Raw genomic sequence first — 19,446 nt, forward strand, 5'->3', positions numbered from 1 at the left:
GACAGTCAACCACAGGCACAAGGAAGAGAAAAGAATAAAGGACAAAAAGACAGAAGAAGGAGAGTAAAGTCACTCGTAGGCAGAAGGAAGAGCAAAGAATTGAAGGAAAGAAATACAGAGGAGGATGAATGGAAAGAAAAATGGAGGAGAGGAACGGGCAGACACCCAAGAGCAGCACTACATTGAGTGAGTGGATGGTGAGCGCCCCCACCTACCACAATTTCTTTCCTTACTCTAGTAACTTTTCCACTAAAGACTTTAGGACGAACTCTCTTATAAGCTGCCTTCGGCGGCCTCCGTTTGATGCCAAGTCACTTCCCAACTTCAGTCTGTTATGAGTCATAACTAGGGAACCAGTGGGCCAACTGGACTAGAAATTGTTTTATTCTTCAAGTTGGTGCATTTTAATGGTACCGGTACCTTGTTCTAAAAAAAAGTTGCACTACATGTGCCGTTTTTGCTGTTACAACAACACACAAACAAACATACAGAAATCAGATCATTATGATACAGATATCTGATCTACACAACCTCTCCTCTTCCTAAAACCTCCCTGTTCTTCTCCAACTAATTCCTCTATCATTTGCCTCTGTCAGTAAGTATCCTTCCATGTACTTTTCCTATTACACTAACATGACAAATGCCCCTACGATTACCACGCACTTCTTTCTTCCCTTTTCCTCTGTGCAGATGAATAATTATATTTGACTTCCAATCCTTTGGAGCTCTATCTTTCTCCCAGGCCAATGTGCACACCTTGTACAGTATATCCATTCTACTACTACCTTTCTTGCATGCTTCAGCATTTCATCAGACACTTCATCAATTCCTGGGGCTACCCCCATTTTGACTTTCTTCATTGCTTCCACTACTTCCATCCTACTGATATCTTTCTCTGATCTCATCTCCTTCCTCCTCCCAGCCATTCCCCAGCCAATTATACTCACACTGCTTTCATTCTCTGTTTAACAATTCCATAAAGTGTTCTCTCCATCTACTCACCTTTTCTCCCTTCTCCACAATCAATATACCATTTTTATCTTTCACTCCCCTACTACCTTCTTCATCACCCTGTCCAACTCTCTTTAGTATCTTCCAGAACATTTCCTTAAATTCCCTCCACTTTACACCCAAATTCCTTCCAAGTTCCTCATCCACTCTCTTCTTATTCTCTCTTACTAATCTTTTCATCTCTCTCTCGTCTTCTCTACACACAACTCCCTATTCCATATTTCAGCTTCCTCCTTGTCTCTGCTTACCATGCACTCACTACAATAAAAGTCCAATTATTCGGTATCTATGGGACCTGGCCGATGCCTAGTAATCAGATTTGCCGAATAATTTTTAAAAAAATACCCACAATACCTTACATGTATTGCTGCACACGTCATCACTATTTACATTATTACAAATGTGTTTAGAGAGAGTACTGTATACTGTACAATACAGTAAATACTGTATTCAATAAAGTACTATACCTGAATCTGAAAAATATATAAATTAGTGAACATATACAAGTGTAATGACACAGTAGGCCTACAAGTCACAGATAACACTTCCTGGACTGCCAGAATGATATGGAATATTACCTGCTCACTCAGTACCTTATATGTATTAGTGAACATTGTCATCACTATGTCATCACTACTAATATTAATACAAATGTGTTTGGAGATCCATAGGCATACGTGGAGAGTGATGAGAAGGGTGGATGGTGAACTGAATGAATGGAAGGCAATGATTGATTATGTGTGTGTGGATGAAAGGATGAGAAGGTGTGTGTTGGATGCAAGAGTATATAAAGGCTAGGGGAGTGGACTTTCAGACCACCACTTCATGGTGGTCAGGATCAAAGTCCAAACAACATGCAGGAATAGAAGAAGGGAAGGACAGGAGGAAATAGTTCTAACAAGAAGGATAGAAAAGTTAAAAGAGGATGGAAAAAAAGAAGATTACAAGAGCGAAGTGGAGGAGCAATTAGGTAAATATTGAATGGAGCACATGGGGGACATGGAAGGGTGTGTGTAAGATATTCACAGAAGAAATCTGTGCAGCATGTGAGATGGTGTGTGGGGTGAAGAAAAGACAAAAACAGATGCAGGGAACAGCATGGTGGACTGAAAAGGTGAGAGATGCTGTGGCACTAAAGAAGAAAGAATATAGTGAGTGGATGGGAAACAGGGGCATCGAAGTAGTTGAGAGACAGAATAGGGAGTTATAGGTAGAGAGGAAGAAAGACGTGAAAAGATTAGTAAGAGAGAGTAAGAAGAGAGTGGGTGAGGAATTTGGAAGGAATTTGAGTGTAAAGTGGAGGGAATGTAAGAAAATGTTCTGGAAAGAGGTAAAGACAGTTAGACAGGGTGCCAAGGAAGTTAGTTGGGGAGTGAAAGGTAAAAATGGTAGATTAGTAGTGGAGAAGGGAGAAAAAGTGAGTAAATGGAGAGAACACTTTAAGAAATTATTGAACACAGAGAATGAAAGTAATGCAAGTATAAGTGGATAGGGAATTGCTGGGAGAACGAGGAAGGTGAGAAAAGAGGAAGAAATCAGCAGGACGGAAGTTGTGGAAGTAATGAAGAAAGTTAAAATGGGGACGGCCCCAGGAATTGATGGAGTGTGTGGTGAAATGTTAAAGCATGGGGGAGAGATAGTAATAGAATGGATGTGGAAGATGTGCAGATTGGCCTGGGAGGAAGGTAGAAACCCAGAGGATTGGAAGTCAGGGATAATTGTCCCCCTGTACAAAGGAGAAGGGGAAAAAGAAGTGTGTGGTAATCACAGAGGCATTTGTCTTCTTAGTGTAATAGGTAGGATACTTATTGATGGAGTTGGGAAATAACTAGCAAAATTTGTTGAAGAGGAACAGGGAGGCTTTAGGAAGGGAAGAAGTTGTGTAGATCAGATATTCATTCCTAGATTTAAGTAGAAAAGTTTCTAGAGAAGGGAAAGAAGTTGTATGCAGCCTTCATGGATTTGGAGAAAGCATATGACAGGGTGGATAGACAAGGATTGTGGAAATTATTAAGAATATATGAGTAGATGGGAAGTTGTTGATTGCTGTGAAGAGTATGTATGAGGGCACTAAGACTGCAGTGTATGTGGATGGTGAACCAAGTGAATTTTTCTATTTGAAGGTTGGATTGAAACAAGGATGTGTCATGTCTCCATAGTTGTTCAATCTGCATCTGGATAGGGTTATAAAAGAGCTACAAGGTAGAGCAGTGGATGTTGGAGTGGCCTTAGTGGGAGAGGGTAGTGTTTGGAAACTCCTGTACTGTTGTTTGCAGATGATACTGTGTTGTTAAGTGAAGATGAAGGGGAGCTGCAAGGCTTAGTGGATGAGTTTGGGGAGTAAGAAAAGGAATCTACAGGTGAATGTAGGGAAGAGTAAAGGGACGGTCTTTGAGAGAAGTGAAGTCTGATTGCACAGTGAGGTTGGATCGGGAGGAAATGAAGAATGTGAATGCGTTTAAGTACTTGGGTAATGTGATGAGTAAGGACGGAAGGTTAGAGGGCGAAGTGTTTGAAAGGGTGCAGCAGGGAAGAAGGTTGCTGGATCCTTGAAAGCAGTGATGAGAAACAGGAAAGTGAGCATGGAAGTGAAAAAGCAACTACATGACAGTACAGTACAATCCCAGTTAACCGGGTGGCTTGGGGAATTTACCTTCCCGGTTACAGATTTTTCCCGTATTTCTGATTTTCAAGTCAAATCTATACAAAGGCTATCACAGCAGTAAATACAGTTCAGGTACTCACCAGTCACATTAGGGGTTACACTAAGAGATTCCGCCTGAAAAACTGCCTTGTAAACACACACCATGGTCATAACGGACGTGCGTGCATTGTCTAGCAATTTTCAGAACTGCAAATTGCACCAGTCCATTGTTTACCGAATTACTGTATTCATTATATGTATTGTACTCATAAAAATTGAAAAATAAAATAAAGAAATAAAAGCTTGAACATTTATTAGTGAAATGATGATGTGTTAAGACTGCACTGTAGAATTATCACGACACCTGTGCCCCCACGTGAGTTTGTTTACGTTTCCGACTGTTCTTCTTCTTCCCCACTTGACCTCCATCACTCCACCCCTCACCCGCCACTCAGCTGTTTTGCAGAAAATAAAATAAATGATGTATGTATGAAATGCAGGCATATTATTTATTTATTTTTCTTCCAACAAAGTAAACTTTCATTCTTATTAATATTTATATTCAGCCATTAGTGTTTTATAATGTTCGCCTATTTCAAGTCTGTTGCATATGTCCAGCTTCTGTTTCAAGGTAAGCACGATACGCTTACATTTAGTTTGCACTTTAGGCATTTTGGAGTGTACAAATTACCGTCTATCAGTGGAACACAATAGCAAGAGAGCTTGTTTTCTGTCTGGTGGCAAAACGCAGACTGGTGATTTTTGGAGGGTGTAGAGGATGACTGAATTCAAGTAGGGGAAAGAGTGAGAGAGGAGGGGTGGTTAAGAGGATTTGCTAGGGATTTACATTAGCCGGAAATGCTTTCACCTCGCTTTGTCTGACTTCACCCAGCCTCGCGTGACACGATCAAACGGCGGTTTGGCGGTCCATTCAAATTGGCGCACATTTATAACTTACTGACATTTTTACCAGCCCTTGAATTTTCCCGTTGTTCTGAGTATTCCGTTTGTCTGGATACCGGATAGCTGGGATTGTACTGTATTGTGATACCAACTCTGATGCATGGAAGTGAAGCTTGGACCTTGTTGGAAGGACAGAAGTCAAGAGTGAGAGTAGTGGATATGAGTTATTTTAAAGGAGCATGTGAAGCCACATGAAGAGACAGGGTGACAAATAAGGAAGTGATGGAATGTTGTGGTATAGATGTGAATGTGATAGAAAGCATTAGGAGAAACACATTAAGGTGGTTTGGCCATGTGCAGAGGATGGAGAGTGAGAGACTGACGAGGAGAGTGTATGTGAGTGAGGTGGAGGGGGGGAGAGGGAGGAGGAGACCAAGGATGAGATGGAGGGATGGAGTGGAGAGGTATATGAGAGAGGGGGGTGTGAGCTGAGAGAGGGCAGTGAAATGGCCGGGGACAGAGCGACATGGAGGCTATTTGTTTGTGGCCACCCCTTGTGGGATTAAGGCATCTGGCAATAGACAGATAGGTAGATAGTTTGGAGAGAATACTGTATACAGCAGAACCCTATAATAGCTGAAGTCATAAGTAACGACTTCACTAATTAGCGATTTCTTCCTAAAAAAAAAAAAAAAATGGTCGGAAGAACACAGAAAGTAAACCGGAGGAATATGAAATTAATTGGTAAGGTCTTTCTGCTGAAAGTTAAATGTCCTTTCAGTGCTCATTCTTTTTTTTGCTTTTTTGTTTATATGTAAAAGAGAGAGTATTGATGCAAACAGTCATGTATACCATTACAGTAACCCCTCAATAATCCCATGCACTGAACAACCCTTTACAGTATAGGTGTCAGTGACATCAAGTTAGCGAGAGCTATAAAAAACTGAACAATTAACGGAAGGGAACAGGGTCATTGGTATGTTTACACAACTCAATGCTACCATCCCAAGCAGTCAGACAGCCGCTTAATCTCAGATGTTTTCGTCCACATGGTACATGCACCTTAATTTTATCAATTCTTCCGTGAATCATGGCGACTCATAGGATGGGTTTAGGAAGCTAAAAAACACAATGCTAGGTGTGGCAGATGATTCTCTTCATATCTTTAAGAAAAATACAATGATTTTTCAGCTCTTACAAAATTGTTCCGGAGCCAGCCAGGGGTGCATGCAAATTTCACAACCCATGGCCATTGAGGGTTTAAGCCATTAAGCCATACTGGAGACCTTTTCTATAGGGTTTCTAAGCCATACCTATGATTGTTTCCGATGCAATGGAAGAAACTCTATATACAGCGTACTCAAAGATGGCTTTCGTTTTCCAATTTCCAAAATGGTTAGATTTAGGTTAATTTTTGTTAAATTATCAGGCAGAATTAAACTAAGTTAGGTTTGGTTTAGTTAAACAATTAGGATAGTTCCTTCCGCCATTATGCTGATGAATCAAACCAGAGTTGTCACAGCCGAACAGCTAAAAACAACAGGGAAACACATTTAAAAAGCAATGTTTATTTATGGGTAATGCATTACAGTATTTTAAATTGTGTATGCCGTCATCCTTCCCCCCCCTCCCTTTTCCACCAAGCAAGACTGGCGTGTGACTCGCTCACCGCCCGTGAAATATGACGGATGGTCAGTACTGTCGTCATCCTCCTCTTCCCCCTTCCAAGTAATTCTGAAGTGTTGTGTTGATCACACAAAAGGTGACACCACTGCCTCACTGGAAGAGTGAGTCCTGATCTCACCTCCCTTGTATTCTGTCAGCTGGATAGTGAGCGGGTCCCAGTGAGGAAGTCAAGGTCCCACTGAGGGAGTCAGATTCCAAGTGTGGAAATCAAAGTCCCAGTGCAGAAGTAAAGGTCAAGAATATCAGAAGACTGGACCATGGACTATGAGCTCAGACAGTCGATTATGGAGAGCCACATTGGACTGAACCTGGGACAGAGGAGCTAAGTTTTGTTGAATTTGATATTATGGCCATATGTTTGTTGAATAACGTGCCAAATGATTCGAGTCATTCAGTAAGGCTAGTAGCTGGGAAGATTTCTACCTTTTTTGGGGGGTCTTGTTAATACACACGTCCTTTCACTTTCTACCTTTTTTTTGGGGGGTCTTGTTAATACACACGTCCTTCCACTCGAACTTTATTGTTTGTATAACCCTTGAGAACCGCTGGTATAGAGTTGACCTAGTAGCTTGTTAACCTGCAGCATGCCGGCTATTTTTAGCCCTCTGGGTCACCCCAGTGCCAGCCGTTTTTCGACCTTTCTTCTTTTGGCTAAAATGATAGATTTTGATGTGGAAACAATGAATTTCACAATTAAAAATGCTCACCGAGGCTTGAAAATGAGTTTTATTGAGTCCTGCATACTCGTGTACAGGTATAGCCACTCTCTCACGCTCACCACGTACGTGAGAGAAAGCCATTTTCGATCTAAGGTATACTCAGGTATTTATGCTGGGAAGGTATAGCAATGTTCAGTACACTTTTCTGATCACTTATTACTTCAGCATCTATCACAATTTGCATGTCTTTCTCACTATGAATGCATTATCTTAACTTACTTGAAGATAGGTACAAACTGACTTCATTACGTACAATCCTGGCACTTACAAGAAGGTATTTACAACTTGACTTCACTATATAGTCCTTACACCTACAAGAAAATATTTACAACTTTCACTTACATGAAAATATTTACAAAATGCCTTCACTATGTACAGCATTGGGTGAGGCACACAGGCAGACTGAGGCAGAGCGAGCGTGAGGGGGGGGCGCGAGTGAGTGTATGGCCTTGACAGCCTGGGGGATGGTAGAGGAACAGTTACCTTACATGCCTGCCAATTTTTACCTGCGAATCTTGAAAATTGCAGTCAGAGTGACATTTTTTATTTTAGACCGTTTTAAAACAGCACTTGCACTTGACGCGGCATTATGTCAGACTGTTTTAAAATGGCACTGGCACGCGGCAGGTTAATGTGTAACCCAGGAGCATTTTGGGATATTGCGAAGGTTGGGCTTGGGTTGGCCGAGTTGGAGACTGACCCCATCATTTTGGCTACCACTCTTAACTTGGCCACTTGAAAAGTAACAAACGCAACCGAAGAGGCCGCTAGTGGGAGAGAGTCTCCATCAATCTGAGTTCCCGGGCCATTCCAGCATGCAGTGGTCATCACCAGTGCCTTGATTTTTGTCCCTTTTGACCACCCAATAGTCTGGATCGCAGAGCGTACTCGTACAATACGGTCTGTACATGTTATGAGGATGGGGGGAGGATGTCTGACTGAGGAGGGTCAGGTGTGGATGTGCAGGGAAGAATGCTCAGAGACAAACTGAGTAAGATATGGGGTGAGACCCTAGGTGGGGACTACAACCCGGCAGAGCTGGAAAACGGCAGAGACATACGGAGAGCTACCATCAGATGATGCTGATGAGCTGGTATGTGTTAGAAGTGGAAAGTTGGAGAATGAGAGACTGATTAAAAGAGTGTATGTGCGTGGGGTGAAGCGGGCAGGGGGAAGAGGGATGAGGTGAAGGGGTACTGGAGTGGGGAGTGGGGGAAGAGCTAAAGGGATCACAACCTGTCAGCAGAGGAAATGGTGACATGGAGGCAATTTGTCTGTGGCCACCCTTACTGGAATTATGACATTCATTCATCATCTAATCCAGTGTTGGAGCCTGGGGCTAGGCAAGTTGGTCCTAACATTTAAGATGAGAATGACCAACCACACTCATCCCTGGGTGGCATTACGTGAGCAATAAACAACAACCTATCTATCTATCTATCTATCTATAGCCCGACGCCCTAATCCCACAAAGGGTGGCCGCAGACAAAACACCTCCAAGTCACTCTGTCACCAACCATTTGACTACCCTCCCCCCAACTCACCCCCCCTCATATACCTCTCAACTCCATCCCTCCACCTCATCCTCGGTCTACCCCTCCCTCTCCCTCCCTCCACCTCACCTACATACACCCTCTTAGTCAGTCTTTCATTCTCCATTCTCTCCACATGTCCAAACCACCACAGTGTATTTCTCCTAATCTTCTCAACCACATCCACATCTACCCCACAACGTTCCTTCACTTCTTCATTCGTCAACCTGTCCCTCCACGTCACTCCACATGCTCCTCTCAAGTAACTCATTTCCACTGCTCTCACTCTTGACTTGTTCCCCTCTTGCAAGGTCCACGCCTCACTTCCATACGTCAGGGTAGGGATCACAATACCATCATACAGTGACTTCTTAACTTCCATACTCACCTCCCTATTTCTCATCACTGCTTTCAGTGTACCAACAACCTTCCTTCCCTGCTGTACCCTTTCACGTACTTCATCCCCCAAAGTTCCATCCTTACTCATCACACTACCCAAGTACTTGAATGCACTCACATTCTCCATATCCTCACCATCCAACCTCACTGCACACTCTGTGACTTCATTCCTCTCAAACACCATAACCTTACTTTTGTTTACATTAACTTTCAGCTTCCTCCTCCTACACACTGTCCCAAATTCATTCACCAAACCTTGCAACTCCCATTCATCTTCACTCAACAATACTGTATCATCAGCAAACAGCAACACCGGAAGCTTCCAAATCCCACCCTCATTCATTAGGGCCAGCCCCACATCCACTGCCCTACCTTGCACCTCCTTTACAACCCCATCCATATGTATATTAAACAACCATGGAGACACCACATACCCCTGTTTCAGTCCCACACTGAGATCAAAGAACTCACTCAGCTCACCATCCACTCGCACCGTAGCCCTAGCTCCCTCGTACATACTCTTCACAGCACTCAACAATTTCCCCTCCACTCCATATATTCTTAATACCTTCCACATACCTTGCCTATCTATTCTGTCATAAGCTTTCTCCAAGTCCATGAAGGCACCATACACTTTCCTTCCCTTCTCTAGATACTTCTCCACTAAACATCTTAGAACAAATATCTGATCTACACACCCTTTTCTCTTCCTAAATCCCCCTTGTTCTTCTCCAACTAGCTCCTCTGTCATATGCCTAACCCTATCAATGAGTATTCTACCATATATTTTACCAGTCACACTAAGAAGGCAAATACCCCTATGGTTACCACATACTTCTCTCTCCCCTTTTCTTTTGTACAGAGGAACAATTATACCTGATTTCCAGTCCTCTGGAACCCTTCCCTCTTCCCAAGCCAATCTACACAACTTCCATATCCACTCCACAACAATCTCACCCCCATACCTAGGCATTTCACCACACACTCCATCAATTCCTGGGGCCTTTCCCAGCTTAATCTTCTTCATCGCTTCCACTACTTCCGCCCTACTGATCTCTTCCTCCCTCCTCTCATCTCTTCTTCTCCCAGCCATTCCCCAACCACTTATACTCACACTGCTCTCACTCTCTACATTCAACAAATCCTCAAAGTGCTCCTGCCATCTCCTCAATTTCTCTCTGTTCTCCACCAACAATCTATTATTCCTATCTTTCACTCCCCTATTATTTCCCCTTTCACACTGCCTTACTTTCTTTACCTCCTTCCAAAACAATTTTTTACTCTCCCTCCATTTCACACTCAGATTCCTCCCAAACTCTTCATCCACTTTCTTCTTACTCTCCTTCACCAGTCTCTTAACCTCCCTTCTCCTGCTCACATATACCTCTCTCTTCTCTCTCTCATCTTTTCCCCTACCTCTACTCGCCAACCATTCACCATATGCCTTCTTCTTTTGTTCCACAGCTCGTTTCACCTCATCATTCCACCATGCTGTCCCTTGCACACCCTTGCATCTCCTCCTCACTCCACAAACCGCCTCACACGCTGCGCCTATCTCTTCCGTGAATATCTTACATACGTCTTCCACCCCTTCCATCTGCTCTAGCTCATACCTTCCCAATCTTTCTTCCAACCACTCCTTGGATATAGACCTGCACTGGCTGTATCACACCTAGCAATAAAGAGATGGAGATAGTACACTGATACCACACCTGTGTGGCTCTTACTCCGGGGTCATCATCTGCCAGAAGGGCAGCACTGGTGGTTTCCATCGTCATGTCGCGCATCAACATTGGGTGAGCTGGTGCTGTCACTTCTGCATCCTCCATCATCAGCATACTTGGACTGTCTACCATACTCAGACCTGCACCACATATTACAAAATTTTTAATACATATTAGGATAATCTTATTATCAGCTACCATACTCAATTTACTCCTAAACAATGACCCCTCATTTTGCACAGATAATATTTCAATTTAAAAAAAATACTGCAAAATATAAACTGCACAAAAAACATTCCATTAACAACCACAGTTTTTTGGCAAATGTGACTAGGGAAAAATAAAATAAATAAATACATAAATTCCCACTTTGGACCCCTTGAAAATTTTTCACACCTCCTAATTGCATGCCTAAAATACACTGTAGAGATGTACTGGATGTCTGTAATCAGTGACCTGCAGAAGTAGTTTTATTAACCCTTTAAACGCGGATTGTCGCATTTGCGACGCTCGGCGAAAAGGACAAAACGGTGGATCGTCGCATTTGCGATTCTAGTAAATTTTGAATAACCGCGGGCAAGCAGGCTCAAGCTGGTATTGTCTATCAGTACCACCACCCTTTAGCTACTATTAGTACACTTGACCTTTGTACCACTGACCTCCGTTGTTGCCAAGTACAGTAGAACCTCTCTCATTCGGACTATATGGGGGGAAGGGTTGTCCGAATTAGCAGATTGTCCAACCCATCAGGGTAATCTCCAGTTCATACCAAAAACTATCTACTGTACGTATGGTATGTTTGTTAATTATTAACATGTGTGGCATATGTCAACCCTACGTAACTGGAAAAGATGAAAGGATACTAAAATAACAAAGCTAATCATGTACGATAGTTTTGTATTGCATAATTTACAGGTAAGGCCATGACAAGAAACTAGCCTACATTTTAAATTGTTGTAAGTGACTAAGGCCCGTGTAGGCAAAAAAATTAATTAATTAATTACGGTAACAGTAATATTTGGAATAAAAATAAAACTTATGTAGGCAAAAAATACATTGTCGTCTTTGGCATATTGACAACACCCATATGGGCAAGAAGCTAATGTTTGATGTAGAAGTAAAGCACACTTAAGTACAAAAAATAACCTACAGTAACCACTAAACACTGCAGAATATTCTGACCCATTTTTGTGTAAGCAAACTCCTCCTTTTAACACCTTTATTCATTGCAGAAGCTACACTTGCATTAAGGGGCATGGTAAGGAGGATTAACTTTTGAAATACAGCGTAAAAATATAAATTGTTGGTGAACTAGTTGATGGAACGAATGCTAGTGTGTGTTTAAACAGGCGCCCATGTTGCGTCCTAGTGTGATCCGAGACTAAACGAATGACGATCGCTTTCCTTCCCGATACTGAAAATGACTTTAGAATTACTTTCAACATATTTTTGGAGCTTATTATTTTTAAATTTTGTCCGAATTAACAGAAATCCGGATTAAAGGGGTCCAGACCAAAGAGGTTCTACTGTATCTTTTTTTTTACTCACCCACGCACCGCTGCCCGGCCACCCTCACCGTGATATATGGCAGCACGCGGACTGCTCAGACATGTCAATCTGCGCCTTCCTCTCACAAGCACTTTATGCTAATTGGAAATGCTTGTTTCCCCAGTTGTCACACTAGCTTTTTTTTTTGCGAGGTTTGCCCCTGTTTAGCGTCAGTTTACCGCAGTCTTTGAAGGTGACACCATGTCAAATTCTAGCTCTTCCGAGTCAGTGCCTTCCAGCCCTCCGAAAAAGGGCTTTGTGACCTCTACCCCGTTCAAACCCTTACTAGGGAGTGCTAAGGGCCTGAGTGAGTCTGCTATAGGCCTAGAATTATTGAAAGCTTCTATGGACTACGGTAGTGACGTTGCGGTGTTATCGAGCCTTGCTGAATCAGACACTTTATCGAGTTCTGAGTCTGAGGTGCAGGAAGAGACAATTCCTGTGCCTAGCACCTCATCAGGCAAGGCTCCAGTGCAGAAGGGAGTGGCGTATGGCAAGGGGGCCAAGAGGAAGCGAAGTGGTGACCCCGGTTCCCAGCCATTGTTCTCCTCAGGCCGGCCATTGTCCCCTACCTCAGGTCACGCTGCCGCCATACCGCCTCGCACCCCCAGCCCCATTCTCTCGTCATCTTCGTCTGCTGAGTCTTCGGAGTCTCCTTCACCACCTCGGAAGGGAAGTAGGCAGTCTGGCTTTCGTAGAGGTTTTCGTAGGCCCCGTGTTCGTGCTGGCATGAGTAGGAAAGTGTCTCCTAGTGCTAGAATTAGTGGAAAGGTTTCCCGCACTAGGCAACTCACCACCCAGGCTACTGCGAGTGACCTTGAACCTTCTCCTAATCTCCCCACCACCACCACACAGACATGACCTAGCTCACCCACTTCCACACGGCCTGCCTCACCCACTGCCTCACCGCCTGCCTCACCCACTGCCACAAGGCCTGCCTCACCTCACGCCGCACCCACCCACTCCCAGCCTAGGCAGGGCACTCTGGATGCCTTCGTGTGGTCTGAGAGCTCTGATTTTGTGCCAGAGGATCTGCCCTTTGATTCCACTGGGTGTGGGATCCAGGCTGACTTCCCTGTCCCCGAGGGTGGTTAATGTTTGGACTACCTATTGGCCTTCCTGGATAACGAAGTCATGGAGCAGATTTGTACCAAGACGAACAGGTAAGAAAGGACAATGTGCTGCAGTTCGTCAAGGTGAAGGTGCAACGCCATTCACGTCGCGGATGGCAGCATGGGTTCCTGTGACGATCCGGGAACTATTTGTATTCATCGGCTTGATGCTTCTGATGCCACATAACTGGAAGCACGAGGAGTACTGGAGTGCTGACGATCTTTGCCCCACACCCATCTTCAACAAGTACATGACTCGGGATCGTTTCAGGCAACTCATGACGTACCTTCACTTTGCCAACAACGATGAGCCTTCCCGGACTGACCCCCTATGGAAAGTGAGGGGAATCCTGAACATGATCAAGGACAAGTTTATGACGTTCCTTCGGCCCTTCAAGAAAGTAGTGATCGACGAGTCCTTGGTTTTGTTCAGGGGCCGTCTTCGGTTCGTGCAGTATATTCCAAGCAAACGCCACCGCTTTGGAATAAAGTTTTTCGTGCTGTGTGACTGCAAGACGGGGTTCATCCTAGACTTCGTTATCTACACCGCCAGCAATGTGGACTTGGACAAGACTGACCCCCTTGGACTCTCTGGCTCTGTGGTGAAAGTGCTTCTGGAAAAGTACTTTGGCGGGAATCATGTCCTGTATACGGACAATTATTATACAGCTCCCAAACTCGCCAAGTACCTTTCAGAGCACGGCGTCGGATCCTTTGGCACTCTCAGGAGCAATAGGGCACACTACCCTGCCTTCCCCGAGGCTGAAAGATCAAAGCGGGGAGACGTGCACCTGAAGAAATCCGACAAGATGCTGGCGATAAGGTGGCACGACAAGAGGATCGTCAATCTGCTCACTACAGTGCACAAGGGGGAAATGCATGCCACAGGGAAGGTCAACAGAAGGACTGGCGATCCTGTGATGAAGCCTGATGCTGTAATTGACTACAACGTCAATATGCGGCTGGTGGACAAGTCCAATATGATGATCAGAGAGATTGACTGCCTGAGGAGGAACCGTCGCTGGTACAGGAAGGTGTTCTTGCACTTGCTTGATATGTGCATGCTGAACGCCTTCATCCTGTATAAGATCAAGAACAGGAAGCCAGCTAACTACTCTCTCAGGCGGTTTTCTAAGACTTGTGTCTATCAGCTGCTTCAGCGTTTTGGGCAGGTACTGCCATCAGGTCCCAGGCGTCATTCACAGACACCTCCAGACCGCCTACAGTGCCAGGACTACCTTCAGTGACACCGCCTGGAGCCACTGCCTAGCACTGCCAAGAGGGGAAAAGCACTGAGGAGGTGCCATGTGTGCAGCCACACTACCCAGCAAGAAAGAACATTTAGGCGCACCTCCTTGCAGTGCAAAGAGTGCCAAATTCCCCTGTGCGCTTACCCGTGTTTCTTTGACTACCACAGCCTGAGTAGATATTGAAAATAAGGGTAAAAATATTGTAAATAATACTGAGAGTGACAGTGATACTAGTGTTTAGTTTTCTTGTACGTACTGACAGTGGCAGTCTGTTGAGTGTAAATTAGTGTATGTAGTTGTAAAAGCACTGACAGTGACAGTGATTTCAGTGTAAATTATTGTACATAATAATAATATAAGTATTGAGAGTGACAGTCACTCCAGTGTAAGAAGTTGAAAGCGTATTTTTTATTCTATGTTATGACAGTGACAGTTTGGTGTGTAAAAAATATTATTTTTATAACTAATGACAGTGACACTGATGAATAAGGCACTAAACTGACAGCGAGAGTGAAAGTGAGCGATAGAAATGAAGTGCGAGTGGCCGACAGGAGCGAGAATAAATTGACTGGCGTAAGGCAGAATAAAATCGCGCCGCAGTGGTCTTTCTCATTCCCGCTTCACAATACTGGCAATGACAGTGATTTTTATGGCCGTAATAGTGCCATGCGAGCCTTTGGGAAGTACTATGAAGGAAAATAATGTAGTATACGTGTTTTTAGCTGTGAAAAGGGAAATGTTTGTTCAGTGACGGGAAGACCGCCGCCGCGCTGCATGTCGGCCATACGCTCCGTTGATTGTAGCCTTATTTTCAGTGCTTATTGTACAAATACGGATTCCAAACTACCTGTACGTTGTAGTATAAAGTGTACTGTGACAGACTGAGGCTGTGGTAAAGGCGAAACCGGGTTGCTGGAGGTGTGAAAGTGAAGATTTTGTTACCCAACTTTGCAAGTCTCCACAAGTCCTTGGGTAGTCCACGAAGGGTCAACACCTGTCTCAGAAGAAAGCTGAATGTAAGTACTATCTGCCATAAAAATTATAATGTTCTAGGGTTAATCTCTGATTTTTGACAAATATTTTCCTACAGGTACTCAGACCGCGATACAACCCCGCCACATGGAGGGAGTCGGCTGTCCACGGCCGCGTTTTAGGGGTTAAATCACAAATGCGGATGCGGATGAGGATGTTCAAAAAATCGCAAATGTGGATGCGGATGTTTATCACAAACACAGATGCAGATGCGGATGTGGATTTAAATACAGTACAGTAATTATGCGGATGGTCCACATATTTGGATGCGGATGCGGATGCGAATGTCCAATACATCTCTATTATTGAGACAAAAACCATCTATATTATAATGATCCGATTTCTGTATGTTTGTTGGTTTGTTGCTTTGTCCATTTGTGACTGTAACACAGCAATAAACAAAGCATTGTAGCACAATTTTTTGTTACAGCAATGTACCACTAAAATGTTTTAACTTAAAGAATGAAACAATCTCCAGTCCAATTGGGTCACCTGTTCCCAAGTTATGACTCATTTCTGGCATTTTGACATCGAGTGGCTTTGGCAGCCTTTAGGTGCATCACTTTCTTCATAGGCATTGAAGTTACCATAACACACCCAAAACTGCACAACATAGTAAACTTTCTGTTATAGCAAGGTACTGTTAAAATGCTCTAACTTTAAAAAAAAAAACCCAATCGGGCCACCACTTACCGAGATATGACTCATTTCTGTCCTTTTGACAGAGCAGAAATGCCTTCAAATCTCTCTACCTATCTATCTATATACTGCCAGATGCCTTAATCCCATAAGGGGTGGCCACAACCAAATCATCTCCATGTCGCCCTGTCCTACGCCATTTCACTGCCCTGCTCTCAGTTCGCACACCCCTCTCTCAAGTACCTCTCTACTCCATCTCTTCATCTCATCCTTGGTCTCCCCCACATTCTCCCCTCCTCCACCTCACTTAAATACATTCTCCTTGTCAGTCTCTTGCTCTCCATCCTCTCCACATGACCAAACCACCTCTTTGCATTTCTCCTAACGCTTGTTATCACATGCACATCCATACCACAACGCTCCTTCACTTCCCCATTTGTCAGTCTGTATCTCCATGTGACTCCACATGCTCCTCTCAAGTAACTCATTTCCACTGCTCTCACTCTTGACTTCTGTCCCTTCAACAAGGTCCAAGCTTCACTTCCACATGTTAGGGTTGGTATCACAATACTGTCATGCAGTAACTTTTCCACTTCCATAATCACTTTCCTGTTTCTTATCACTGTTTTCAAAGAACTAGCAACCTCTCTTCCTTGCTGTACCCTTTCAAATACTTCACCCTCTAAACTTCCATCCTTACTCATCACATTACCTAAGTACTTAAAAGCACTCACATTTTCCATTTCCTCCTCATCCAACCTCACTGTACATTCACTGACTTCATTTCTCTTGAAGACCATAACTTTACTCTTCCCTACATTCACCTATAGATTCCGTTTCTTACACATTCTTCCAAACTCATATACCAAGCCTTGCAGCTCCCCATCATCTTCACTTAAAAACACAGTATCATCTGCACACAACAGTACAGTGAGTTTCCACACACTGCCTCCTGCTCCAACATCCACTGCCCTGCCTTGTAGCTCTTTTATAATCCCATCCATATACAGACTGAACAACCATGGTGACATGACACATCCTTGTTTCAATCCAACCTTCAAACAGAAAATTTCACTCAGTTCACTGTCCACAAGCAACTCCAGCTGTGGCATCTACATACATACTCTTCGCACCAATCAACAACTTCCCACTTACTCTGTATATTCTTAATACTTTCCACAATCCTTGTCAGTCCATCCTGTCATATGCTTTCTCCAAATCCACGAAGACTGTATACAACTTCTTTTCCTTCTCTAGAAACTTTTGCATTAAAGACCTAAGGATGAATATCTGATTTAAACAACCTCTTCCCTTCCTAAAACCTCCCTGTTCTTCTCCAACTAATTCTTCTGTTATTTCCCTAACTCTGCCAATAAGTATCCTACCATATACTTTTCCTATTACACTAAGAAGACAAATGCCCGTATGATTACCACACATTTCTTCCTCCCCATTTCCTTTGTACAGGGGAATAATTATACAGGAATAATTATATCTGACTTCCAATCCTCAGAGACTTTACCTTCCTCCCAAGCAAATCTACACATCTTCCACATCCATTTTACTACAATCTCTCCTCCATGCTTCACCATTTCACCACACACTCCTACAATTCCTAAGGCTTTCCCCATTCTGACTTTCTTCACTGCTTCTGCAACTTCCATCCTACTGATTTCTTCCACTCTTCTCATATACCTCCTTCCAGCCATTCCCCAGCCACTAATACTCGCATTACTTTCAATCTCTATGTTCAACAATTCCTTAACCCCTAAAGTACACATTTCGCTCTGCAGGTCTGTCCCTCCAGCTGCAAACCAGGGTCAGTTTTTCGACTTTCACCAAGGTAAAAATTTTTCTTCCACATTTCAAGAGTGAATTTACACGCTTGAAAATGTATGTTTCAGCCAGCCTGACCAAATAGTTATTGCACAATTGCCCGTCAAAAATGCAAAAAAGTTACAGATTCTCCATGGGCGAACATAGAAAATACAGTAATCCCTGTACTATCCGGACGCCCCCTTTCCGGACATCCCCACTTACCGGATATTTTGGTCCCGGGATCCAATATCCCCCCCCAAAAAAAAAAAGACAACTTTTTTCCGCTCATAATTTGAACTCGGCGCACGTGGCGCGGACCAGCTGTGTTTTGGTGCGTAGTTTTGCCGCCGTCCGCTACAGCGCCCCTCCATCCTCCCCACTTACCACCCGTCTCTTGTTGTGAGTGCACACTCGTCATCATGGCCACCCACGTGCTCATTTTTGTGGTGGTGCCTTACCTGCTGCAGGCTCTGCTGTTGCTCTCGTGCCTCTTGTTAGTGTGTGTGATGATGGCCCCACCACCTGTGAAGAGGAAGAGAGAGATTTTGACTCTGGAGAAGAAGAGGGAGAGATTGGACAAGGTGGATGCGGGATGGTCAACCTCACGCATCCTTCACAAATTCAGCCTGGCCCGATCTACTTTGTTTGATATCAAGAGATCCCACGACAAACTCATGCAGTACACAGCTAACTTCTCATCGAAAAGCAAACACAACATGGAGAGGAAGACGATGTTTACTACCCGGTACGCAGAAGTCGACCGCTCCACGTTGACTTGGTATCGACAGCAACATGCTGTTAGTGTGCTGGTGCGTGGCACGGAGCTGAAGGCTGCTGCTGAGAAGTTCGCAAGGCTTCACGATGCCCTAGACTTCAAGGCATCCGAGGGTTGGCTCTTCGCATTCAAGTTACGACATGGCCTTACCAACCGTAAGTCTCATGGTGAAGCTTTGGACGTCAATGAGGATGAAGTAGAGCAGTTTCGGCACAAGGTGAAGCGCTTGATCGACAGGGAGGGCCTCACTCTCGGTCAAGTCTACAACGCTGACAAAACTGGTTTATTCTATCGCTCTTTGCCAATGAACACTCTAGCCAATGAGATGGAGAAGCGTGTACCTGGCCGCAAGCTCACCAAGCAACGGATATCTGCTTTGTGTTGTGCCAATGCTAATGGCATGCACTGGCTTAAGCCCGTTATTGTTGGCCCTGCAAAGAAGCCTCGGTGTCTTCGTGGGGTGATGGATGTCCTTCCTGTCGTTTGGTACCATTCTTTGAAGGCATGGTTCACTGCCCAGATCTTCAAAGACTGGTTTCACCGTCATTTCGTCAAGGAGGTCATCCATTACCAGATGAAGAAACTGGGAATCCCATGCGACCAGGTAAAGGCCCTCCTTCTCCTCGACAATGCACCTGCTCACCCGTGCGACAA

At 44.1% G+C, this 19,446-nt stretch overlaps 1 protein-coding gene across 1 annotated transcript in view; it reads right to left on the reverse strand.

Annotated features, from left to right (window-relative positions):
* Nup107 (nuclear pore complex protein Nup107) overlaps positions 1–19,446 on the reverse strand; it is a 399,651-nt gene that overhangs the window by 270,634 nt on the left and 109,571 nt on the right. Inside the window, exon 4 of the mRNA XM_080276587.1 lies at positions 10,607–10,758. Within this exon, the coding sequence (XP_080132713.1) occupies positions 10,607–10,758 (152 nt within the window). The remainder of the gene's footprint in view (positions 1–10,606; positions 10,759–19,446) is intronic.

This window comes from Coenobita brevimanus, chromosome 65 (genome assembly GCF_032717465.1).
Source record: "Coenobita brevimanus isolate Jiangsu-jjx chromosome 65, ASM3271746v2, whole genome shotgun sequence".
In the NCBI taxonomy this organism is placed as follows: Eukaryota; Metazoa; Arthropoda; class Malacostraca; order Decapoda; family Coenobitidae; genus Coenobita; species Coenobita brevimanus.